General features: G+C 41.0%; 1 protein-coding gene across 4 annotated transcripts in view; it reads right to left on the reverse strand.

The window, feature by feature from the left end:
* TLE1 (TLE family member 1, transcriptional corepressor) overlaps positions 1-20,842 on the reverse strand; it is a 76,049-nt gene extending 55,207 nt beyond the window's left edge. For 3 of the 4 annotated variants that reach the window (XM_027670785.1, XM_027670784.1, XM_027670782.1), the window contains exons 1-4: positions 20,460-20,842; positions 19,746-19,846; positions 18,120-18,183; positions 17,982-18,026 (exon numbers count right to left, since the gene is read on the reverse strand). In XM_027670785.1, the coding sequence (XP_027526586.1) occupies positions 17,982-18,026; positions 18,120-18,183; positions 19,746-19,846; positions 20,460-20,483 (234 nt within the window). In that variant the 5' untranslated portion in view covers positions 20,484-20,842. Of the gene's footprint in view, positions 1-17,981; positions 18,027-18,119; positions 18,184-19,745; positions 19,847-20,009; positions 20,040-20,459 lie in introns of those variants that run through there. The other variant, XM_027670783.1, reaches the window with a different exon arrangement.
* Between the last annotated feature and the right edge of the window lie 5,277 nt (positions 20,843-26,119).

Raw genomic sequence — 26,119 nt, forward strand, 5'->3', positions numbered from 1 at the left:
CCTTAGGAGGTATATTCTGCAAGGCACGAATCTTTCTGTGTTGTCTTTTCTCCTCAAGAGTGATCCTGCATGCTTTCTCAAAAGCATCAGCAGCGTTAAAGATTGTGTGTCTCCAGACCTCCCAATTGGAGGCCAGAGGAAAAAACTCTAACCCTATAAAACATGGAAGTTGTCCACATCATTGGGTTTTTCTCCCCAAGTCCCAAATATCTGAGCTTCACTATAATAACACTGCAATAACATAGCACACACACCACAGAGTAAGCAAAAGAATGCAGTATCACGTGATAATTACCAGTCCCAAAACTGCCTAATTAGATTTTATTTACTTATTTTCTAAAACAGAGGGTATAATCAACCCTTTCCACATCACTCTTAGTTTAAAATTATTGTCTCAGTACTATCATGCCTGACTTCATATCAGAACAGAAAAAAATAGTACCCTTCTTATTTCGTCTTTACCAAAGCTGGACATCATTGATGATCATATATGAACAGCAACCTTAATTCACCCACAGTGCTAGGTAAACTTGTATGAACACGCCATAAAATAAGTTTATTTTGGGATTTCTTGACCCTGTTACAGGTGCCAGCTAAGAGACATCTACACTGAAGAGGCTATCCTAAACATCATAACAAAAGTATGCTTACATTAGAAGGCAGTCTGCCTACTAGAATTATTTCACACATGTAAATAAGGTACTTAAAATTATTTATCCATTATGGAATTTCATACATCTCCTGTTTCCTGCCATCAAATGTTTAGTAAGAACTATTCTTATTCACTAACATGTTAAAAAATATTTGTTGTCTAGTAAGTTGTGAAAGTGAGGTTTTAATGCACAATTCACCTCATCTTGCCAATCCAGAATTGCAAGAGATTGTTTTCAGAATTGAGAAAAAGGAATATTTGTTACTTTGAATATAAATCTAACTGTTCAAAAAGCATTCACTTTTTAAGACGAGATACCTTTGAATATACAGGCATAAGCATGTGTGTGTGTCTATATTCACTCTTGAAAGCAAAACCTCTTTCTGAAAGAGTCAAGGAGTTTCATTAATCAAGACTAGACATCAGTAACTCGTGTCATTAGAGTAAGCCCCCGGAATTGGGGCTCATGAATCTGAGTCTTAAAATAAAGGTACTTATGGCCTATTCCTAGAGGCCTCCCAATATAATAAAACTATTATCTAACTACTGATCTCCAGACATATAAAGAAGTCAGAAGAATGAATAAACAAAGGAAATTTTGCAGAAAGCTGCTCAAACGTAGACAAACATGACTAATCACCCATGTTCTTTGGTTCCTCGTAAAGCAAACTACAGAAGCCTGCATCGCTCATGAAAGTCCTCAGAGCTCTATGGCAGCTCTTAGAAAAGCGTCTGAAGTGCCCTTAATTGTTTGTGTTCTTAATGCAGAACCTCTTGAATACATTCATTTCTAATAGAGGACTTGAGTGTCGGGCCCATCAAAGAATAACAAAACTATATCATTCACTGGTTCTTGCTGTTGTAATAACTATCTTTTGATTTATTTGCAAATGACAAGCTTGTCAGACCCCTGACTGAAGTCCTACCCTCCTTTCTGAAGTGTCATTAAAAATTAACATGAAGGAATTCAGCAGTATTTTGTAAAATTAAGTTGAGCTGATGGATTTTTTTTCTCTTCACTCATGTAATTTTTTTTGTCTCTGTTCCATTTAGTTAAGGACTTAAATGTTTTGACCTAACCACTGCCAAACTCAAGCGTTTGCATTTAAGTTTGTCTCTTGCTAAAGTGAATTCTTAACATAATGACAAAGAACAAGCAGCCAGACTAGTTACTAAATATACTTATTTAAATAAGGTATTTTACTAAGCAGTTAAGAAAGCTTTTATATATAACTGCAATTTTTTTTCAATGTTGTGGTGGGGGAAAAAGCAGTTTTGCCCCCCTGAAGTTATAAAATGGTAACCCCCCAGGGGGTGGTTACCCTTGGGGTTGAGCCAATGAGCGCTCCTGCAAAATATAAACATATCACCCAGACTGGAAAAGAAGGTAGTTGTAGCAGTGATTGGAGAGAGTGGCCATGTTGTGAAAGCCACGAGCTGAAGGGGCAGGAGCCCCTCTGGGGGGCCACAGCCCCCCAGCCGGGGCCATAGAAACTTGGAAACAGTGTTAAGCTGGACTGAGGTCTGTGACTGAGAAGCTGGGAGTTTTTTCTCCTCCACCGTGAGCAGCAGCAGGAGCAGCGTACGGAAACAGAGGCAGAGAGCCAGCAGAAGATAAGGAGCAGCAAACAGGCATGCAGCCAAGGAATACACAGAGATCTCTAATGGAGAGAGAGAGAGAGCAGGACTAAGCCCTCCAGAGACAGAGTTTGGGTAAGAACTGAAAACCAAAACCCCCAAACTCCTTTTGAGACCCCTCCTAGGAGGAATGAGATGGACTCTTACTTGAGAAGAGTCTTAGAGTGCTACAGCACCGAAAAGAGAGGAGCTGAAAAGCTCAAGGCTTCCCAGAGCTGGACCGGGACGGCCAGAGACAGAGCACGAGAGCTCTGCAAGGGGGCTTGAATCCCCTGAAGATAGGGACTGTCACGAAGGCTCCTGTACTTCATTGATATGACGTGGTGAAGTGACCTTTGTCCTGGTGAACACAGCCCACGGAAGAAAAAAAGACCCTCGTTTGGAGTCAAAGGGCCAAGAGGGGCTTGGAGACCCCCCTCGTGTGTACTGGCAGAGATCCAGCTACAGCTGCTGCATGGAAGAAGAAAGCCTGCTGCCCTAGAGACACTGCTGCTCTGAGAGTGGAAAGGATCTCTTCCTTCTTCCCTCCTGGACTTTTATTTGGAGGAAGAAGAGATTTGATCCATTGTAAATACTGCTTTATGATAGAAAAGATAGTTAAAATTGTATATGATGTATTATGATGTTTATTTGTAAAGTCATTGTAATATAATCCCTTTCCCCCATTTTGAGTCTTGTGTGGTGTCCGGAAAACTCATCTCACACTGGGGTGAGATGTGGGAGGGGGATTTGGACTCGAGAATTGGATTTTGGGGCTCTCAAACCATTACACTTCTGCATTGTTAGAAAAAAGTATAGAAGTGTTTTCCTTTACAATAGTCTATTCCAGATAATTTTGCATTTTGATAGCCTGTACTTTCCAAAGCACCACATAGGATATACTTAAATCAACATGATTCGTTGGAACATACAGATTTTTGCACTGGAATGAAAAGAAGGAAGTATAATACAGGTATCCAAACTATTCCACACCATAATAAATACCCATGTGTATGTAAGTATTAATGCTGGAAGCCCTAGCTTATGGGAACCAACATTCTCACTCCTAAATGAGAAATGCAGACTTTCTCTGAGGAAAATTAGTTAATCACCTTTCAGCTTCAGAGGTTTCGACAGTAATAATTTTGGTTTTGCTCCAAATAATGTCCCAGTAGTAATATACCATACCAATATATGTCCCAGTAGTAATTTTAGCTATAGCATCCATGGTGATTTAAGGCAAAAATTAAGTCTTATAACATATTAGTTTCAGCAACCAGTTGTGCTGCAACAGCTGCTCTATTATTAGTGCTGAGATTCCTCAAAGGAGGAGTGCTCTCTCTCCTCAAAGACCTTATTTTACAAAGCAACGCTCAGCTAAAAATGTCCATTGTATGTCAAAAGCTTGTTATTCTTTCTTGCACTGAAGTTCCATTAACACAAAGTTAGATCAGATTTGAAAGTACTCTATCACCAGTTCTTAAAGATGGGTTTCTGTATTCTCATTTATTACATTTGGATTTACTTTATTATTTTGACCAATTTTTAGAATCAAATTTGTAATTAAATGAAGAAAAATATAGCTTAGGAGCAACACTATTAGCGTAAAGCAAGAAAACCCAAAGTTCTGATGATACCAAAAAAGCACAACCTAATTCATTCTTTTCATGCAAAAGAATCAAGAGAATCAGTCTCTAATACACAGAAATGAATATACTGTCAAATCATACTCACAAAAGATTTAGAAGGTAATTCCTAAGCACTCTGCTTCTGCTTACACTTTCAACATGTAGAAAGCCAAGTACAACACTGAATTCCTTCTGGAGGGACAAAATGGACTTCCTGCCATTTACAGCATGTAACAGTAATCCACTGGAGAGCAAAGGTCAATGTTGCACTTTTGGTCATTACTGAATCATTTGAGATTATCTGTGGTGGGATGGGAAGAAAAATCAAAGCCCATGAGAATGCTGCAAATGGTTTGACTTCAGACCAATTTTCATCTAATAGACATGTGGATAAAGCCCTCTTTATGGGACATGTTTGACCGTTTTTTTTTAAATCCCTGTTCCAAGCCAGAAATCATTCAAATACCCAAAGACTTTTGAAATGTAGTAAGAAACTGCATGTGTGTTTTTTAATCTTGTGCTTAAGTTTACTACCTACCTAGTATTTTCATTTTTCTGGCAAAATCACTGAAACAAGCAGTACACTTGAACGATGAAGCCTTTATTCTTCCTGTGATCAATATCTTTGAACACAACAAAAAGTACACATATTCACAGAGCAATTGGAGAAAAAGAAACATTTCACTGTGGTTAGCTCTCTGCATCCTTTGTTAGAACTTGCTACAGAAAGACTGTAACACTTCCAAAAATTCATCACTAAGAATTGGGATGAAGTGATGTTGGAGTTATAATTAAATCTCAAATTTAAACACTCAAAAGCTTCAAATGATTAAAGCTAGCATTCTGTGAACTTTGCTGTTCATGAGTTATTGAATCCAGGGTAAGCACTGAGATATGCATATATTATGAATGCCCTTTATTTAAAATTAATACACTACATTCCATTTTGGCAATGGCTGCAAAAGAAAAAAAAAAGGCAACATGCCATTTAAAAGTTTAGGCCCCCATAGCACATCAATGTCAAACAACAGTTGTGTCAACGTAAGACACAATTCGGGTAAGTGCCACTGCCAAATTTTCTTGTTCCTAGACGTGCTTTAAGATTATTTTACTGCTTGAAATGTAATTTGTTCCAACTTGCATCTCCATGACAACACTGGCTAACCCTGCAAATCATTTGGGTAATCGGATATCTTATCTTTCTATTGCTTTCAAATCCAATGATTCTAGAAGAACTGCAGCAGCCAATGAAATTTACAGGCCTCCAGAGTAACAGACTACTCACACAAGTAGACACCTTCATCTCCCCTGTACCACCATATTAACCATCCTGCAATACACTGTGGAAGTTGGCCTTCAAACTATATTTTAAATTATAAACACTGTCATCACTAATATTCTCACCCATAGGAGGGAATGGGAAGGGTTATTCTCAACAGATACTTAATATTCAATCTGACAAGCAGCAATGGGTAGCATTCATTTCAGTGACAGGAACAATCTCTGTATTCTGGGCATAAACTGCCATTTTAGCATGACATATCATTAACAAATACAGCCTTTCCTCTGCTCCACATTTGTTCTATTCATTTTAATTGTGAGATCTGTCACCCACAACATGATGACACTAAAATCCCAGAAGACTGGCATGAAAAATCTTTAGCAATGAAAAAAAAACCAAAACCACCACCATACTGCAAGTGGAAATGGGGAGAGGAAGAAGTAGCAGAAATATTAACAGAATAAAACCTCAAAACAATAAAGCCACAGAATGCTAGACAGTTTCCAAAGTGAAATTAGTGGGTTTTAATTCAGTCCCTAGACTGCAGAATCTTCTTAGATGTTAGTTTAAATTGCAGAAAGGTCATGTTCATTTAAACATAAGCTACATATGATGCACAAGACAACAGCTACACTTGCCAAATAACTACTGCAGGTTTGGACCTCATTCATCCGTAAAGGGACTAGGTATACTTCAGATGTCTAATTTCAGTGTGTAACTCTCAATGAACCACTGTACACAACTGCCCATCCCATCTGCAGCTGTAAATCCTGTTGAAACCAAGCCAACAGGCAACAAAGAAGCTGTTGTCAGGATGTCAAAGTGCTCCTTTCATATATCTTGACTATATCAAGTGTCTTCTTAAACTTTGCTAAACAGGACAGTTACCACATTTCTCCTTTAATTCAACTTTACCCCATCTTGCTCAAACACTCACAACTACAAATGTGTGTTTATCCAAATTTTAGTTCCACTGTTTAGTTTCCATGCTAAGCTAGCTTTCAATACACACAGAACTATTTAAATCTCTGAAATGAGCACACAGCTTTGTGTTACTTTCAAGCTGTTTTCCAGCACACACAGTTCCCACTTTTATTTAGATTCTGTGAGATACTGAGCAAGTCGGAGACTGACTCCAATCCAGAATAAGTCTTTCCCATCTTTGCTTCCAGAGGCACACTTTCTCTGAACCACACCAGAGACATCTGGAGACTTATCCAACAACTTAACAACTAGTCAGGCAGAAAACTAATTACTATAAAAAGGTGGGAAAGGGCCAGCTTAATAGACCACTATATCAGTGAGTTAAATAGACTTGCAGGAGGCATCTATCCAGTAGGAGAGGAGCCCAAAGTACAGGAGAACCAAGATGAGAGCAGAGGTTTTTGGGAGAAACAATAAGCTCTCACATGAGTTCCCCTCTTCTCACAGGATTACATTCCTGTGTGCTGTTACGATGCTCTAGAAGCAGCATAGTCTCCAAAATTATCCAGCATGCTTTGCACTACTATCCTTGAGGACATTAAGGACTTTATTTACTCTGGACAACTGAACAACACTCCCCTACACAATAACAGTGAGAAGACGAAGAGAACGGAAAGTGAAAGGAGACATAAAAAGCAGTATATCTGTAACTGCTATGCTCCTATCAGAAAAGAGTCCTGTTGACTTTTCATTCAGTTTAGGACATTATTTTAAAACTACTTCCTATTTTGCTCTCCCTCCCACAAGCCACATTCCAAATTCTGCCTATATTCTTTCAGCACTTGCCTTACTGAGTCATTTTACTGAGATGGCACTAGAAAGTCAGAGCTTTTAGGTAGCTGGAGAAGCACCTGGAGTCACAGACTTTCTAAAAATTAGAACATAAAGTTCTTCAAATCAAGTACATATATTTACAGTATTCAAGTCAATAACAAAACTCCCAGTCTTTATCAACATTCAACTAAGACTATAGTAGCAGTAGAATCGGCACTTTACTAGAACAATAAGCATGTCAGCCAACAAAAGAGACACATTAAGGCAAAGGCCTGGAATATGGGGGAAAAAATCAATACGCTACAACCAGTACTTTATGTATAACTACCAAATTACACTTGGTAATTCACATGTACTATTATCTCTTAAATGTAATTTCACCATTTTACAATGCTTAGCATATTCACTGCTCAGTTTCAAAAATCTATCAATTCAGAAAAAACTATTAAAGGTTTTAAAATAGTGTTCACATAAATGCTTCAGATGCCATCAGGTGAACACTAAGGAATAACAGGTTAAGAGGATTGAAAACTCCTTTGACAGCAACTAGCAGAACTATCCATCACACAGGATTTGGAAGGAAGGCGAAAATATTGGATATTTTCACCATGTAGGAAAAAGATTCACAAATCTTCCAGCAAAACTTTGGGAACATGACAGTAAGTTTCTCACCCATTTCATTATTTTTCATTTATAGTCTGTTGCTTACAGAATAGAAAAAATAGTAAAGACATCATCTAAATTGCATTCTAAGAGTTGATTGAAACTGTCCAAATAGAAAAAAAAATTATGCAGACTGCAATCAATGCTGAGTTTATAATGATCGTAAAAGGAAGAAAGAATGAAAAACCCAGTAGAACTTGAGAAAAGCAAATGCCAACTGGTAAGATCGGTTTTATAGGACCTGGAGAAAGGATATCTTCTTTTTGAAACAATATTAAGGACATGGATGACAGTTAATAGATCTGAAAACAGAAAAGGGACAGAGGAAAAATGAGAGGGATGGAATTGTGCCAAGAGACTAAATCTCAAATTCTTCACTGACTTCAGACAAACAGGAAAGCATATATGAAATGGAAACTAGGTCCAGCGAGACATATATAGGCTTGTAGATATACAGCACAACCACATATATGCCCCTAGTAAAGAAACAAAGCTCAAGTAATGCTCCTGCCCTACACGTTGGAACACTCAAGACGTCTGATACCCTCAATCAGAAAATGAAAGATATGGTCAAGGAACACCAAGAAGGCCAGAAGTCTATACTTTTCTGCATGGATCTTAACTATGTAAGATTTATTACAAACCACTTATATATATTACTAGTTATGGAAGGTCAACATTGCAGCTTAAAGAGCAAAGGAACAGGTGAGAGTGTTCCAAGTAAAACATCTTCATATTGGCTAGGTCTGATGAAATACAAAAAGCACATTAACGAAGACTAAGCAGCTAGTGGACACCTGGTGGAACCTCAAACGTCAAGAGGACAGGAATCCACAGAAGAGCCTAGCTGTGCCTAGCAGGCAGAAAACGGCAAATGGAAGAGCAAAGACACTCGAGCTTAATTACTATTCATCAAATCAGAGGTTAAAAAGCCTCTTATTCATAAAGATTTAAGTGAAAGAGAGATAAACCACAGTTCAGAAGTAATTTTCAACAGTAAACATCAGAATTATGCAAAGTCAAAAAAGGTAAAGTAATTATGGCTAAGAGAGGCAGATGATGTTAACATCCTCAATATGGATTTGACATTCATAGCACTATAAGGAGCAACACTAATACCACAGCCCATCTGAAACTTCATAGAAACATGGACAAAACTGCTTAACTGTTAAACTGTGTATGAAGAAATTCTCTTCTGCAAATTAAGAAGTTCTGCATTCATGATAGGTCCAGAATTTTTCAGTATTTCCCACTAACAGGCATAAAGATCTCTTCACTCACCCTAATCCTTAATTTGCAGAGAGTTTCAAGCTGAGAAAGACAGAATACGCTGGAGAATAGCTTCAGAACTCATTTTACAGTGAATGGAGAAATGGACTGCAAAGTAAAAGGAAGGACAGGGATAAAGGCCCATAGCATGTCTAGACAGGAACATAAAGGAAAAGGAAATAATGGGCCTTAGGAAGGAATCTCTCTGTCACAGCGCATCAGAAGTTGAACATAAGTCAATAGTATGCTGTTGCAAAAAAGGCTGCCACCACAGTAAGCCATACACTAAGTAAAGCTGCACTATTCAGCACTGCACGTCCTTCCCCTGGAATACTGCGCTGGACTTCAGCTGGGCAACAACATTCAGAGAATGAACCCTCGACTTTAGAGGTATGGAACACGGTTCTGGAAGGCAGGGGAATGATTTGTGCTCCTTATTCAGGGTGAAGAAAACACATAGTAAAGAGCTGAAGCTGCAACAGAAAAGACTGAAGTTGTAACTGAATAAGCACTTCAACAGCAAGGACATAAAAGCAATCTGCTACCTAAAGAGCTTGCAAGTTGCCATTACTGTTAAGACTTTGCTAACATATAGGATAAGCACCCAATCAGCAATGACAGTGGTACAGCTGATCCTGCTAGGAGGACACAGAGGCACTAGTGATGTGATTCTACAGTACATATTTCAGAAACAAAGCTTCCCATAGGTCTTGTTAAAAATTTTGCATTTGCTTAACTGGAAATTTATGTTCATCATTTGAGGCCACAGCTAGCTGTCTGCAAAGTAATGGCTGGACACCTTATAACCAGTAACAAAAATAGAAATTCTGCATGACTTTACACTCAAACTCACACTTGAAGAGCAATAAATGTTTTAGCTTTTTTTTAAAAAAAATTAAACTAAATTTTGTTGTAAATGGAAACTATTGTGACAACAGTGCAAAAGAATGATCTTTCTCTAAGTTATTTTTCCCAAGAAATTTTGGGGTTTTCATCCCTTCCCCCCAGGGACTTAATTCAAACTTCTATACTTAAAAAAGTTGAGATCATCATACCATGAAGCAGAGAGCACAGCAATTGAGGGGTTTAGAACACTTGAAAAACAAAATCATAAATAGGTAGATTTCCACAGATCATAAAACCTACCCAGTTTCAGATGTCCTTTCTTTTTCTTGAGCTAACAAAAGCAGGTTCTCTCATAGACTTAATAACTAATCAAGATGCAGCAGAACAAGCATACCCATTCTTGCTCCCCTTCTCCAAAACTGAAAGCTATCTTTTGTTTTTGCTTGCTAATCCATAGAAGGCTTTAAAACGGCACAAGTAGAGACGGCAGCATTTTGTTCTCTAAATCAATTTTATCCTCAGCCATAAACTAGATGTTCCAGTACATAGAAAGAACAGTCCTTCCCTTTTAATTCAAAAATCCATACTACCATTGCCCTTGCAAACTGCTAAACAAGCAGTATTGGCAATTCACTTGTGTTCTGTAATATATTTACTGCAAATCCCAATGGTTTACCTCCTAATGCAGTTTTCTGTTGTGTCTGTTCTTGTCAATACACTGACTGGTCGCCTTACAAGTAAGTTGCTTTGACCAATTGTTTACACAAACATCAAAAAGATTCAACAGAAATTTCAAGATAAAGAAGACTGAACTGAAAAAAAAAGAACACCCATGCTGCTGGGGGAGAAATCTAAAATCCTAAACCAACTAAGTCTTACACCAAAACACAAACTAGCCTCAGTTTTTCGTTTTGTTATCACATATTTAAAAAGGATAGTTAGCTCTTTGGATCATGTAAAAGCACAGAATATTTTCAGTTAAGTAGCCCTGACAACAAAGCTTACCCAACACTTAAAAGAATTTTAATCTTTAATTTAATCATCACTTCCAATTTGTTCACACATCTGAAGAACATAAAGAAAAGGTGGGAGTAACTTAGCCAATTCCAATTAGTGATTGGACTCAAACATTCTGCAGTTTCTCATTAGTCACAGAATACTATCACTATAAAAAGTTCAATGAAACCTACCAAATGGATTAATTTCCTGAACTGATTTCCTCATACTAGAAAGCGCATTTTATAACTAGGTTTTTTAACAACTGAAATAATACTTAACACTTAAAATAAAAAAAACCTGAACAGCCCACTCTGATGCTATGTCAAGACTCATACAAGCCTATGGAAACAATATTGAATTATCTAGGTTGAAAATACAATCACAATACTTTCAATTGAAATTGGAATGGAAAAAGGGTTATAGCATTATTTCATAAGGTAGTAGTATTTTAAGTTTTTGTTTTGTTGGGATTTTTTGTTTGGTTGTTTTTCTAATACCCAAATCAGTGCAGCACTAGGCCTTCTTTTTTAAAGAGACAACCTCAGGAGATAACTGGTTTTTAAGCCTAACATGATTTAAACCAGAGTTTGGTTAAGATTTAACTCAATTTCAGCAAGCTCTAATCTACTTTTCAATCACCTCCAGCACTATGCCAGAAACAGTTTACTGGTGGAGTTTCATAGGGCCTTTGCTGCAAACTTTTTTATGAATATGATCAGCAGCGCAGCCTGGAAAAGACAGCAACCAGTGAGTCAGAAAACGTGCTCCATAAAAGAATTAGAAAGAAAGTAAATACGAAGGCTGTAAGAAAATGGAAATACAGCACTCTATTCCATAAGAAAGTAAAAGCAATGACTGAAGAACTGCAAAGAGACCTTTTATATCTAAGTGGGCAATGAAAAGAATTGTATCTAAATTTACACCTGCTGGGAGTAGACATCCCTAGCCATGTAAAATGATGTCTCCTGAGCTTACAATTATCATTCATGAGCAAGAACTCAAATGTGAATAGCAACTCCAGCAGTTCAGCATTTCATGGCAGCCAAAAGCAAAAACTTGGAAACCTAACTGAAAAAGAAATAAAAATAAAATTTAGGAAAACAAAAAATATCCAGAAAACAGAAGTTTGTGATAATATAAATCTCTGGTTCACCTGCACCCAGAGAACGGCATGTAGTTCTAGTCCCCTCATTTCAAAAGGCTAACTTAAAAATTAAAAAGGTTGAAGTAAAATAGCAAGGAAGATGATCAAAGAAAGCCATACAACTGTTTAGGCTGGGACTGCCCAATCTGAAAAGGAGTCAACATAGATGGGTTGCAACAGGTATAACACTTTGACTCCATTGCAAATGCAGCTAGGCATCAACAGCTTCTGTTCTGAGAACCAGGGCCATCAAATAAAGATAGTGAAAACCAGGTTTAAAGCAAACAAAGGTTGGGGTTTGTACTACATCTTGGACAAACCCTTTCCCACTCCAGCACAGCAAGAGTGGAAACACATTAGAAAGCACTCTTGCAGCAGAGGGCACAGGAGTACTGTAGAACAAGTTGAATACGCATCAGCCCCACACCCTGGTGCTGCTGAAGGCTACACCTCACATTAGGATGCAGTAGTATGACTGTAACCAACTGGCTAACTGAAATAATTCCCTTTCTGTTCCCCTTGTTTGGCAAGGAGACAGATGTTGCTAAACTGGAACAAGCCACTAAGTGTAGCAGTGAATCTGACTTGTATGGGAAGCTGTGGTTTGAGTGTGTTTCAAAACAAGCCACTAAGTGACACTAGTAAGACCATCAGGCAACCAGAGCACATATCATACTAGGAAGAAGTTAGATTTTATTAGCTTCAAGAGGAGGATTAAGGGAAGAGATCTCATTGCTGACAAAGAGGTGATTATGGAGAAGACTAAGTCAGCTTCTTCTTAGAAGTGCACAGTAGAAGAATAAAAGGCAGACAATGGTCACCAGTGCAGAAAGGCAAACTCCCAGTTGGTGAAGGACAAAATTCTTCATGGTAAGGGCACTAGAAAGTGTTGCCCTGAGACGTCACACAACATTACCTCTACAAAAACTTTAAAGGTAGAAATTCACTAGAACACAGGTTGCAAGTTCAGGTTGAACATGGGACGAACTTGCAAAAATTTTAAAAGCCATGGCCTACAAGCAATCACAAGGACTAATCTGTTTAACTAGCTGTTTTGACAAGCAAAAGCCGAAATAATCTTGAATTCTCCCTGTCCACCTTTCTTTTTCCCCTTTTCGCAAGGAACTATGTGAGCAACTACTACTGTTCAAATACCTATGGAGTCCAACGAACAAGTGTGATGCAGAAGATTAAAATAGTAGCGTTTGACATAATTGCTATTAGATATCCCTAAATCTTATGCTAAATGGAAATATAATTTCATTAGTTCTATTCAAAATCATTATCTTTTTAAAGTGAAAGGTACCATGCAGTCTTCTTATAAGTGCCAGTAAACCCAAAATTATTTTTAAAGGCTTTTACTGCGTGCCAATGGTGATCTATCATACCTAAAACATCCTACCTTCTATGTCGCAGGGGAGATGCTACAATTTTACCACTTTGTTACAAACACTTAAGTAGAGAGGGAAGAAAAGCAATTCAAATGCTCAGCTTGATTTGGTGTAACAACCAGAAGGAAAACTGTTAAGCATTCCCCATAGATTCTGTTGTGACAGAAGGGTACTGCACATTCACACAGTATCTTCCCTCTTACTCTTCTTCTTACCCCAAAAATTACCAGGGCTTTTTTTTTTTCTTCCCTCCACTTAAATACATGCACAAAGTACATCAACAAGACATGCAGCAATGAAAGTTTCAGCAATGCAAAAGAAGTTTAACAATTTAGCTGGTAGGAATACCTTTCCTCTCTCCCTCTAGGGCTCTCTGAGGAACCTGAAATCTGGCAGACCAAGTCTAAAATGAGAGATGATCGGGCAGTATTTAATATATGTACAGTGTTTATATTGTGACACACTTTTGAATTAAGTTGTATATGGAGTTGACATAATAGATGGCGTCTGACAACATGGTTATCTAAAAGCCACAGTGCCCTGAATCTGTCTGATAATTCCTTCAAAATAATGCTGGCCTCAAGCTTGAAACGTGGTTCAAAAGTCATGAAAGTTGAGGTCACCACTCTGATCTTTTCTCCCCTTTCAAACTGGCAACTCTAGTTGTAGTTGAAACGGTTGCACTTCCAACACAACTGTATTTATTTAGAAAACAAATATTTGTAGAATAAGTACAATTTTTTGAATGAAAAATACCGTGTAACAATCAACCCTGCCATTATCTCTTCTAAATAAAACCAGTTTTTGCATGTCTTATGTGGCCATGCCAACTGTAAAATGCTCTTGAAACATTCACTGCACACCACCAACACCTTAAGGAATTTTTCATTCCAATAATTAAACCGTAGCAGAAAAAAAAAATTTATCTTTAAATCCCTTTCAACAGCACAGCCATCCTACTCAGAAGCTGTATAGAGATAACTAAGCTCCTTAATTCCCTCCTATTTAACCCACTCCTGAAGACTGATGTTCTAATGAGATATCATTAGAAGATTCTATCCTTTGATGTAAAGTGTTAGAAATGACTACATAAAACAGTCCAGGCTAAAACAGACATTTAACTCTCGTACAACTAGTTAACACAATGCAGCTTTGGAGTTTGTGTACTTTTCTACAACAGACAAAGTACTGAATGACAGGTCTGCCTCCAGGCAGGTCAGAGAGATCAAAATAACCCACCCAAAGAGCAGGAAACCTTTCTGCAACTGTTGGGATAGCAGAAACCCTGACACCATAAAAGTTTCTAAGTCTGTCAGTTGGTTCAGTACTGATTAATTATTTTTTTCTTTGGCTGCCTGGCAGCAAACAAAAGATAATCTTGCACCTCAACAATCTAGGCACTAAACATACAGGAAAACTTATCTCCTGACTTAGGACATAAGATGACAGGCAGAGCTGGTGAAAATAAAGATGCACTGCCCTAAGAGCCAAAGGCAGCAACTCTAAGTGCAGCAGGATTTTTAACACCCAAGCAACTCTACCTCTTGGCACTAGCAGTTGATTTATCTGCTTTGCCAGCCACAGATGTCATAGTGGGGAAAAAATCTCACTTGGACAGTATAACACTGAAAAGAAACTTAAGACCACATCAAACATTCCTATTCATTCTGTCTTCTTGACACATATGAAAAAAATATCTAAATCAACCTACACCTAATTAAACAAATCTTGAGGCACTTGTTTCTGTTTCAGGAATGCAAAACTTGGTCAGTAACTGTTCACCTTAAAATAATTTCTAAGAAAACAGCGTAAGTGTCCACGCACAACATCCTCTTAAGAACTAATCTTTGAAATTCTTTAATAAATTTAAAAACCCACGCAGAAACAAGATGAAAACAAGACAAGCAAACAAACAAATCCAAATACAAACCAGCCATGAATATGTCAAAAGATTATTTCCTGGTCACCATTCAGCCAGTAGGTTGAAATGCAGCAGCACCTTCACTTAAGCATCGAGTTTTGCAATTAAACACCACAAAGTGCCAAAGCTAAAAGTTGGGAGGGAAGCCTTACCATGGCCATTTCTGAACTTAAATGCAACATATTCAAGTGGAAAGTTTACCTCAGTTAGCTCTGTTTATAACAACATTCAAGTCCTGACTAACTCTATTTTAGTCAAATGATAATAGATTACTACATTAAATGAAGAGGGAACTGCTGATGCAACTGTATCAATACAAGAACTTAAACTTTTCATTTATATATGCAGGCTAACTGCAACTACTTCATTGTATCTAAATGACTTTACTTTTAACAGTGATGTACACACCACACTCCATAAATAAACACTGCTGCAGTGCAATTTTTGGTTTTTCAAACAGCACCCCAAGCAGTCTGAAGAGCTTCACACAGAGCAAGTGCAGCATCCAAATAGGAGGCAAGCCTTAAAGATGTTAAAGCTTGTTCAGTGGAAAGTTTCCCCATCACTGCATTTTCCAGTAACAAAGATGTTGTCAGAAATGACAACTTTTCGTGTCCCCTGATGATGCCTTGCTAGCATTTGGTTATAAGCCATAAAGCAGGAATAATTTCAGCCTGTCAGGAGTCTAGCTAATGCCCAGTTTTCCCCTAGAGAGAATTCCTGTCAAATGTAATGAGAGCTCCAAAGGCCCTCTCTAGAACATAATGAGCACTTAGGCCATGCTGGTGATCAGCCAGTAAAAAGCATCAATTTGAGTCTGGCTACACCCTTGGGGGTAGACATCACCAGTTAATAAGAATTATGATTACTATCTGTCAAAAGCCTCCTCAGAACTCATAGTTAGCTATGGAAATTCAGAAGAATGTCATTGTTAGGCTTTTTTTCATTTCCTGTAATCTGAGACCACCTACATACTGAACTGCAACACCATTTGGCATCCTCACTGCAGGCATCTAAATCAAGAGTCTTTAATATGAACGTGGTACTTTTACCAAAAATTAGAATTACTTAACACGTAAAAGAACACTATCTGAGACTCATATGCAGAGAAATGTACTTATGCATTCAAAAGCTTATTCTTTTTTTAACAGCATACACAGAGCAAGCATGCACTACTCTCCCCAACTAGAATCAACACTGGTATAATGCTTTGTCATAAATCTTATAAGCTTTCGAAGTATCATTGCATAACGGGTACATAATTATAGTTGCCATACACAGAGAACATTAAACCCTTAGAATACACATATGTTCAGGTCAAAGTGGAAACCTCAGTTCTCACGCATTTTGATCTTGTGGGTTTAATTGATTTTATCTAAAGTTAATTCCTAATCCATTGACTGAAGCAACACATTCTCTTAAATATCTTCTGAAACTACGATCCATTTTGCAGCAAATGGACTTCCTATACAGATGTTGGCTTTCTCACAGGTTACTGTGTGCCAAGAAGTTGTTAAGGAGAATAAATCCAAGAAAAAAAATCTTCAAATAACAAAGCCAGGAGAAGTCACTGCACAGAAAAACTGACACCCTTCTAAAACACAAAATTAGTTAAGCTACAATAGACAACCAAGCCAAACACTACAATAGCTGTTTCATCTACCTATTTGGCTCACTACTTTAAAAAAAGAATGAGGTTGTCATAATACTTCTTCTTTTAATGGCATTTTGCATTGAAAAAAGTGTACCTCCAAAAACCAAAAGAATACCTACCCTGCTTTGCAGACAGAAAGTTATCATGGAATTACAATGTCACCTTTCCAAATATAATATTTTTAGAGGAAAGCAAAACAAAACAAAATCAAAGAGTTCAGAGTTACAAAAGCAAAATTCAATTCTGCAATTCACTTGCTTAATGAATGTCTTTGAATATACTGAAGATCTGAAGCCTGAACTAATCAATTTCTTCGCTGTGCCCTAGCCGGTCAGCCATGCTCTTTAATTTAATGAAACAAGAGTTTTAGATGAAATAGCACATACACATCAAGAAAGAATCGTATTGTTGCACTTTGAAATGTGTCCAACTGTGCAACTTCATCTAATGATAATTTTTTTAAGAGGCCATCGATTTCTGAAAGACTTATTGTACTAGCATCTTGATGAAAAAGTGAATGTCAGCATATCTACAGAATACTTACACCCTGCCATTAATGCTTTATTTGACAGACAATGACTACTCAATTGAGGGTCCTCTGGGCTGAGCAATCATTTAGCTTTTCTTCTCTTATGAGGTCCTTAGTGTCTTGTTCCAGTTCAATACTCTTTTTATTCACCATTTTAGTGGCCATAAGTGTGAATTTTAGGGGAACTTGCAAACTCATAACTAGAGCTTTCCAAGTCACTAATCTCTTCATACCTTTATATGGCAAGGGTTTAAGCAATTAGCACAATATATGCTACACATGCATAAGATCAGTTATCAGAGTCTCTACCACTAACAAAAGAAAAACAGTCACCCCCCAAAAAAACCCACAAATTTGTAAAGTACTGAATTATATTTTAAAACCACAGACACAAGACCCTTCCTACTTATGCCAGTGTCTTTCAGCACCACTACCATAAAGGCCTTGTTGCTTATTCTAATCTACACCATATTTGACAGGAGGTAGGCAAAGTTTTACTAATCACAGCTACAAATCAGGCTATTGATTCAGACACATGATACAATCATCTGAACATAAACAGCACAGCTACATTTAAATGCACGGGAGAAACTGCTGATTTTGCGGTTTAGAAAACAAAATGCCTTACCTGCTTGTGCATTTCAATGTTTAATCCATACGACATTTCATAATACTGCAAATAAATGAGCATACATTATTTTCTTAGGCTAATTTACATTGTATTAGGAGATATTTACTGAAATAAAGATAAAACAAATACACTTACCATCACATAATGCCTCTGCATTTCTGTCTTTTCGCTTGCCAGTTTCTCACATTCCAATTTAAGGCTACAAAACAGATCACACTTTAATGTAACTTATGTCATTTGTTTTGACATGTACCCACTGTATTTGTATTTTGGCAAAAGCTTCTAATTAAAAAACCCTCATAACTAACTCACAGAGAGAAAGACTTAATTCATACTTTAAATACAAAGGCTGGAGAAGGAACTTATAAGTCATTTCATGGATGCTGTATGAGGCCCAAACTGTCTCCAGAACCTAAACATATCCATTCTTCATGCTTTGACAAAGAGCTGCTATTAAGCACTACAACTTTCAAGGAACTGAATTTCTCCAAAATACTTCTCAGGAATAAAATGGATAAGACAGAGGCATCTCTCTGTACACATGTTTAGTAATTACTGCCGAGCAACACTTTTACAATTACAACTTGAGGATAATTCTTACCTTAAGCACACTCTAGTAAATGTTACCTTGCCCACAGCCTGAAAGATCGGTAACTCTATCATTTCCAAGCAAGTTTCTTTTCGATTTTTGTTTCCATAAACAAAAGTAAGTCGCATCCAGCACTTGCATATCTCATCACAAACAACGGCATAATTCTACTTTCACTGAGGGCCTCAATATTCCCTTTGTTTTCTGTCAAACTGTTGGTTTTTTTAATGATACTAGTTAGCATCCTACGGAACAGTTCCTGTGCAAGCCAGCATTTTTGACTTACAACTATGATAACTAATGTTTATAGTTTACATTGTATTTCTTAAGTAACAAATGGCTTACATAAGTTAATGACTTTTGATAAGACTACAGTATTATAGGTAAAGGAAGATTTCTAACTGGGAAACCTGCAAAGTTTTTACGTCTCTCCAAATATTGCAGGTGCACGTTAGGTACATAATTAAGGTAGATTAGTCCTCCTTAACGCCAGTTGTCCAGGCTATGAAAGAACCTGTACCCTAAATCTTTGCAGGGACTTCAGCAGCAAATCCACACCCACCAAGGACTTCTAAAGGCCAGCAGAGCAACGAGGAGCGCAATCCCACCACTTCCATGGATTCACGTCAGTTTGTGTTACTGCTCAAGGTACTTGTGTGCTTTAACAGTCCTCCCTGGCTCTTTGAGCACGGGACGTTGGCGTTTTATTTATCTTTCCATTAACACCACACACAAATAAGCAAACGTGACAAGTAGCCTCCTTAACGCGCTGTGCCACAAAATCTGCGCAGGCCCTCACTCGATATACTGAAATGACCCCTTCTCATAAGAATCCCTAACAAACACTGTTTTATTTTTTATGCCCACAAGTGCTGAACTTCTCCAGCTCCGACACCACACCCCTTTGGTAGCTACCCGCCCAGCACACCAGCGGGCAGGCCCGCCCAGAGCAGGGCGGGCCCCCCCACGCGCCTCGTCCCCCCGGCATCCCGCGGTACCTCTTCGGCCGGGGCTGTCCGCGCCGCCCCTCCCCGACCTGCCCAGGTCCCTCGGCGGGGCTCAGCCGCGACGCCACACGCCACCGCCTGGACGCGCCCGTTCGGTGCAGCCCCCGCGCCTGGCCTGGCACGGGGCGGTAACCCCTGGTCCCGGGGCGGCCCGCGGGCGCTCACCTGTGGTACTGCGCCTGGAGGAACTGGAACTCTTCCTTGATGCGGTCCAGCGACTCCGGGATAGTGAATTTGAAAGGCTGTCCCGCAGCCTGGTGCGAGGTCTGGCGCGGTGGCGGCCGGCACGGGAGAGAGATGCACGTTCAGTCAGAATGCGGCCGCCCCGCGGGGAGGAGGGGTCGGCACTTTCCACCGCGGCCGGGCCGGAGGGATGGAACGAGCACCCAGCCTGCCCCCGCCCCGGGGCGCTGCGCACTGGTTACCCACCTTCCCGTCCCTCATATGCGGAGCAGGGGTCGAGCTTAATCGCGCTCCTGGAGCCGCTTCGGCTCCGACCCACCCGCTCCTGCCGCCGCCGTCTACACCAAAGCGGGGCGTGCCCGCTCGTCACCGCCGACCCCGCTGCGGAGGCACAGCCAGCCCCATCCCGGGGGTCGCGTTCGGCGGATGCTGCCCGGACCGGCGGCGATCCCCCGTCGCCATTTCCAGGAAAAGTAAGTTGCCCACAAAACAAGAAGGGGAAGGGGCACGTCCCGTTCCCGGCCGCTCCTGTAGGCAGGATGCGCCGCTCCTCTCAGGAGGGGATGAACTTGTGAGGACGCCTTCTACACAAATCCCTACCTCCAGCCGGACTAGGAAGCCGGAGTTACGCCCCGGACCGTCCGGCTCTCGCCCCGCGCCCTCGCCCCGCGGAGCGGCGGCCCGGGCCGTACTTACGGGGTGCCGGCTCTGGGGGAACATGGCTCCGGCCGCGGCGGGGCTCCCTCGCAGCGCGGTTCTCGCGGCGAGATTCCCCGCCTGCCCCGGCTTCACACCTGGTGCGCCGAGGGGACAGGGGCGGCGACACCCGCCGGCCCCCTTCCCTCCGCCGCCGCAGGCAGGAGTGGGGCGAGGCGCCGCTCAGTACCCCCGCCGCGGGAACATCCTCCGGCCGCGGCGTCCTTTGTTGTTGTCGTTCCCGGGAAGGCTAGGGGTTGCCGGGAGAGGCGGACGGGCCGCGCTCGGGACGGTCACCACAGCTCCGCGCTCCTTCGGCGGCGCTTCGACCGGCGGGCGGCGCCCGCAGCGCCCGAGTACGGCGGGACGGGACCTGACGAGGCTGGGGGAGTGAATAATCCGCCTCACGGACTCACAAGTGGCCGATGAGACTGTAAACCCGGAAACCCCAGAGCGGAGGCGACCCCTCTCCCCACTTCTGCCCCTTGTCAAAAGGGGAAAATCCAGCCGGAGGAAGCGGGACGCAGTGTCAGCGGCGGCACCGTCGCAAGCCAAGGGGGATAGAAAAAGTCTCCAGGGAGGGACGCGCTGCTCCCGGGCGTCGACGCAGGGGCCAGGTCATCGGCACTATAGAAAGCGATGAACAAGGGAGGAAGACAAGAGGTGGAGGAAGGGGGCGGGCGGGGGCTCCGCACAGCCGTCCCCGATCGGAGCAGCTCCAGTAGCACATGCACGAAACGCTGGAGGGCAGAGGAAGGGATACCACACACGCAGCACAGGCTCTTCCGTTGGTTGCAGACAAGTCCCTCGGACAAAAGGAAAACAAACCCCTCAAGATGCCCGCTGGCCCGACCGTCCAAGGAAACAACCCCGTCTGGGGAAGAAAGAAAAAAAAAAGGAAAAAAAAAAAGATGAAAGCTTCCGTATTAGGGCTAAATCAGACGGGAAGCTCGTTCGTGTAACGGCACCACTGCAGCCTTCTTCGGGCGGCAGCGCATCTGGGAGCTGCGCGCCTCATCAGAGCCCGACGAGCGCGGTACATCGCGGCGACATCATCAGTAGCATCATCCTCATCTTCCCCCTCCCCCGCGCTGCCCTACCGCTCCTCGCCGACCCAGAATAAAGTTCTTGCCGGCTGAAAAATCCCAACCCAAGTGGACGGGAACCCCACTGTCTTCTTTCCCCCCGTCCCCTCCGCGCTAGCGGAGGGCAATGCGCGGGCAAGGTGGGACAGGAGCGCAGCTCTGCGCGCACCGCTTACATTAGCACGCGGTTTCACACTCCGCCGGCTACCCAGCCTGCGGCCCCGCCCATGCCGCCGCGCGGGGGGCTATCCGCCCAATCGCCGGCCCCGTCGCCAACGTGGGCCCGTGACGCGACGCGGCGCCGCGGGCCAATGGCGAGAACCGGAGTCCCGCCGCCTCTCGGCTTTGGCTGGTAGCTGTTTTCTGGCTGAGTGGCGGGAGCGCTCCGCGCTGGCCAATGGGAGTGCGCGGGGCGCGCGGCGCTGCGGGGGGCGGGGAAGGTCGGTGGGAAGGAGAGTGGAGAGGCCGAGCTGTCCATCAAAGTAACGTGGGCGACCCGCGCGGGCGGGGCTGCCGGCGGGCCGTGGGTGCGGCGCCTGCGCGCGCCCGGCATGTGCTGGCGCTGGGGTCGCTGCCGTGTGAGCGGAGCCGCCCCGCGCCCCGCGGGGGATCCCGCGCGGCGATGAGCCCGCGCGTTCTCAGCTCGGCCCGCGTCCAGCGGCGTCCTGTGCGTTCAGAAAAGGCGCTGAGCCGCCCCGTCCCAGGAACCCGCGCCGTCCCCGGGGCGGGCACCCGGCCCCGCCTCGTTCCCCGGCGACAGCGGCCGTGCTGTGGCACCAGCCAAGTGCGCCACGGAAAACGCCGGGAAGAAGGATGAAGACTTGCGCGTGCTTGCGTGGCTCGGGGCATGGCAGCTGCGTGGGTGGAAATGACCCTCTGGTCGGACGGAAGTTGTCCTTCTGGCTGCTTCCTAAGAGGGCCTGACAGAGGAAAGCTGTCAAGAACTTGGCTGTTGTAAATGGTGTATAGGCCCACTTGAGATAGATGAGGATCGAACAAATTCCACAGACTGTGTGTGATTGTTGAGGAGATAACAAATGGTGACACAGCTTGCAGTGGAAAGTAACTCCAAAGCATATCCTCTGTTAGCGAGCACCTTATTCATAGCCGATTTCCACAATGAAGTGTGGAATACTGGTACCCTTGGACTTAAAACAGTGCCTTAAGATATATTTGTGTTGTTAGTGTATTGTGTGCTACCTAAAAAGAGGTCTTAAATGTTGAATCGCATCATTTAAATGCGGTAAGGGTAATGTTATAATTTGCATTTTCTTACAATTGCCCACTAATGTTTATTACATACAGATTACTTACTTAGAATTGTATCCTAATGAAAGAGCAGTCTGTGCTTAAAATTTGATAGGAAATTTGATGTTTTGCACTATCAAGGTACAGCTTTGCCCATTCAGAGTGATAATTTCCATACTAGAGTATTCCTAGTTTTACATAGAAAACAACAACAACAACAACAAAAAATGAAACTGCCTCAGTCTTCTGCAGTGAAAAGTTTGGACTTCATTCCAGGACTGTGGAGTTTTGTCAGTGAGCACTGATGTCTCAGTGCACGTGTCTGTGTGCATGTATATGTCTTCATATAATGATGTCTGTACCTACGGGTGTACATATGTGTGTATGTTTGTGTTTATATATATGGTGAATATGTGCATACCTCTTTGGGAACAATAAATAAATATGTGGGCTTTTAATGTTTTTTAAGAGATGAGGCAAAATACCCTTGATAGTGACCTTTGATAGTATGTGGTTCCCAGGACAGGAATGTAAACTTGTCTGGTGTTCCGCCTCCATTAGCAAAGCTAAAAATCTTGCATTCTGTTCCCAGCTCTTCCCTTGTTGTCTTGGACAAGCCAGCTCAGTGCTCTGTTCATGGCAATGGAAAGCTTAATTACTTAATTTTAAGTACTTAGATCTTCAGATGAAAGATGCCATAAAAATGCAAACTATGATTATATACTTTGTCTGTGTACCTAGTATCTATGGAGTCTGCAATAATGTAACACTTACCTAACTTTCCCTGTACTTTGCTTAACCTTCTGGCACAAGTTGTTAATGGGATATTGACAGATATGACATTAAAACAACAGTGTGTTTTGAAACACAAGCTTTTTCTTTTTTTTTTTTTAATTGCTCACCTACATGAAAATTGAAATGTCTTGTAACCTGTATGTGTCAACATTGAAATGTCTAAGGCATGTTTTAACAGAAATAAAAAGCTCTGTTTTCCTGATTTTTATTGGCAAGTGCTTTTAACCTACTTAGATTCTGGAATCAGACACTTAAAAGCATTTTGAATCTTACCCACTGTAATTGAGATAGAAGAGCTGTACAAGCAGGAGCAAAATCAAATGTGATTTTTTTTTCAAATAAGAGCCACTGACATTATTTAATATAAATAATAACCAGCATGATCTGACATTTAACTTATTTATAATGCATCATCATTGGCTGATTAGAGCCTAAGAAATTCCTTTTGGTTAGATGGGTACAAATCTGGATTAATTCCAGAAAACTAAACATCCTCATTCCATGGCAGTACTCACTATTTACACCACAGAAAGGCAGGGCAAAATATGGCTAAGCATGTTGTAAAGAGATGTGTTCAACTCAAGGTAGCATTTTATACCAGATCGTTATGCCACAGTACTGTACATACTCTAGACAATTCTCAAACTTGGATAAAAATAATTCTTTTTAAACCTCTGTCTGATGTTTTAAAAGTACAGTAAAAAGATTGCCTTCGGTATTAACCCCCCAGTCATTCTGTCGAATCATCCATTTAACTCTGTTGTTTAAAATCAGTTGGTTTTTACTGTAAACAGTTTAGTGTGGTGTTCCTACCTCATATAGGAAAGGGCCTAATCCTACATTGGCTATGTACTGAAAACTCGCACTGGAAGCAGTTGCAGCTTTGAGTGAAAAAAAAAAACAACATTGGTTCCAAAATGTAGGTTGAATATACTGAAAGGGTTTCAGATGTAGTGTCTGCTCTTTAGGTAAATGATGTTCTGTTTATTGTAGTATATTTTTTTCCTTTCACCGTTCACAGTACTATTTACAAGCAATATTTTTTAACTTCTTGCAAACTGGCACATGTAACAAAAATGTTGATGGTGTTTATCACTACGAGTTAGGTGCAGGTGGGCGGTAAACGATTTAGCAAATGTGTGATTTGTCCCACTGTTGTACTCCCTGTGTTGTGAGAGCAAGTCAATGGAGAAAACAATTCTAGAATTCAATAGATGTTATGCCTTCACAGTTTTAGATTGAGAGATCATTGGATTTTCAACTGAAAAAGTAACATGCATAAATGCATGGGGAGTGGGGATTGTTTTATTTGGCTTTGTTTTGGTTTTGTGTTAGTTTTGTGTTGGTTTTGATTTTTTGTTTGTTTTTTTTTTTTCATGGCAGTATGGCACAGGTGAAATAGAGAAAAAAATCATACCTGAATCATACAGTACATGTGGTATAGCAGGGACTATATATACAGCTGAAAGAATAATAATTATTATGAGGGCATGCAAAACAATATCACTTTTAAAATATTTCTTTATTTATGAAGTGCAAATGATGTGAACACGGTAAAGCAATTACATTTCTAATTATTTGCTGTCTTTTGGCTAATAGCATCAGCATACCGTCTTTGTAATTTGATTTCTTTTTAATTAGTAGCTTTCCTTGTAGACAAGAATGTTCAAAAAGTTGCACTAGGTCATTTTACCATCCTGACTGCATTCCTTCACCCTTAAAAGTTCCCTGAGTTGAATTAAAAAAACAGAGTCAGTAGCAGATTGTGTGGCAGTAAAACCTCAAAATAAAATCAGATCCAAAGAATCCCTTTCAGTTTCTCACAATATGGTAAAATTAGAGATTGCAGGAAACCAACAAAAATAAACTAGGAACACTTGAAGAATGGTGTTATGAAAATGACACATTGACTGGCTAGTGTGTTTTTTTATCGACAATTTCTTTGTTGAGGCATAGATCAAAGAAACCTGCATATGTTTTCATTTTGTTCTAAGTCTAACTAGAAAATTACATCCAGATGTTAAATAGATATTCTGTTGTTTTTTCTGCATTGATTAGATATGTTGGTACTGTTTGCTTACAAGTGTAGTCGGATCATTAGCTAATGCAAAGAAATGTTTGTAGCGAGTTGCTAATTAGGTCTTTTGGAAGCTCTCCATACTAAGGAACAATTTGTACAGTGGCCAGAAAAACTTGCAGTACTTGAGAAGTCGCTTTCCTTCTGTGTCTGGGAAAAAATAGTCAGTTGCTTTCCCTAATCTTCTTTTGCCTACAGGGATTGCAGCTTGATCCCAGTGGGTTGAAGGGCAAATAAATTAGGAAGAGACCACACACGTGCACATGCGTGCACCCACACTCCCCACACACACTCCCCCCCATCTTCTCCTTCAGTTAAAATGCAGTTGTACAATCTTACAAAAGGCTAGCCAAAATGGAGCACTTAAAACTAAAACGTGTTAAATTCTCAACATTCGCGTTATCAAATACAGAGCATTTTTGAGCATACTTTAGAGACAGATGGGGAAGCCCTTT

This window comes from Neopelma chrysocephalum, unplaced genomic scaffold, assembly GCF_003984885.1.
Source record: "Neopelma chrysocephalum unplaced genomic scaffold, ASM398488v2 Primary Assembly neopelma1_96936, whole genome shotgun sequence".
Taxonomy (NCBI): Eukaryota; Metazoa; Chordata; class Aves; order Passeriformes; family Pipridae; genus Neopelma; species Neopelma chrysocephalum.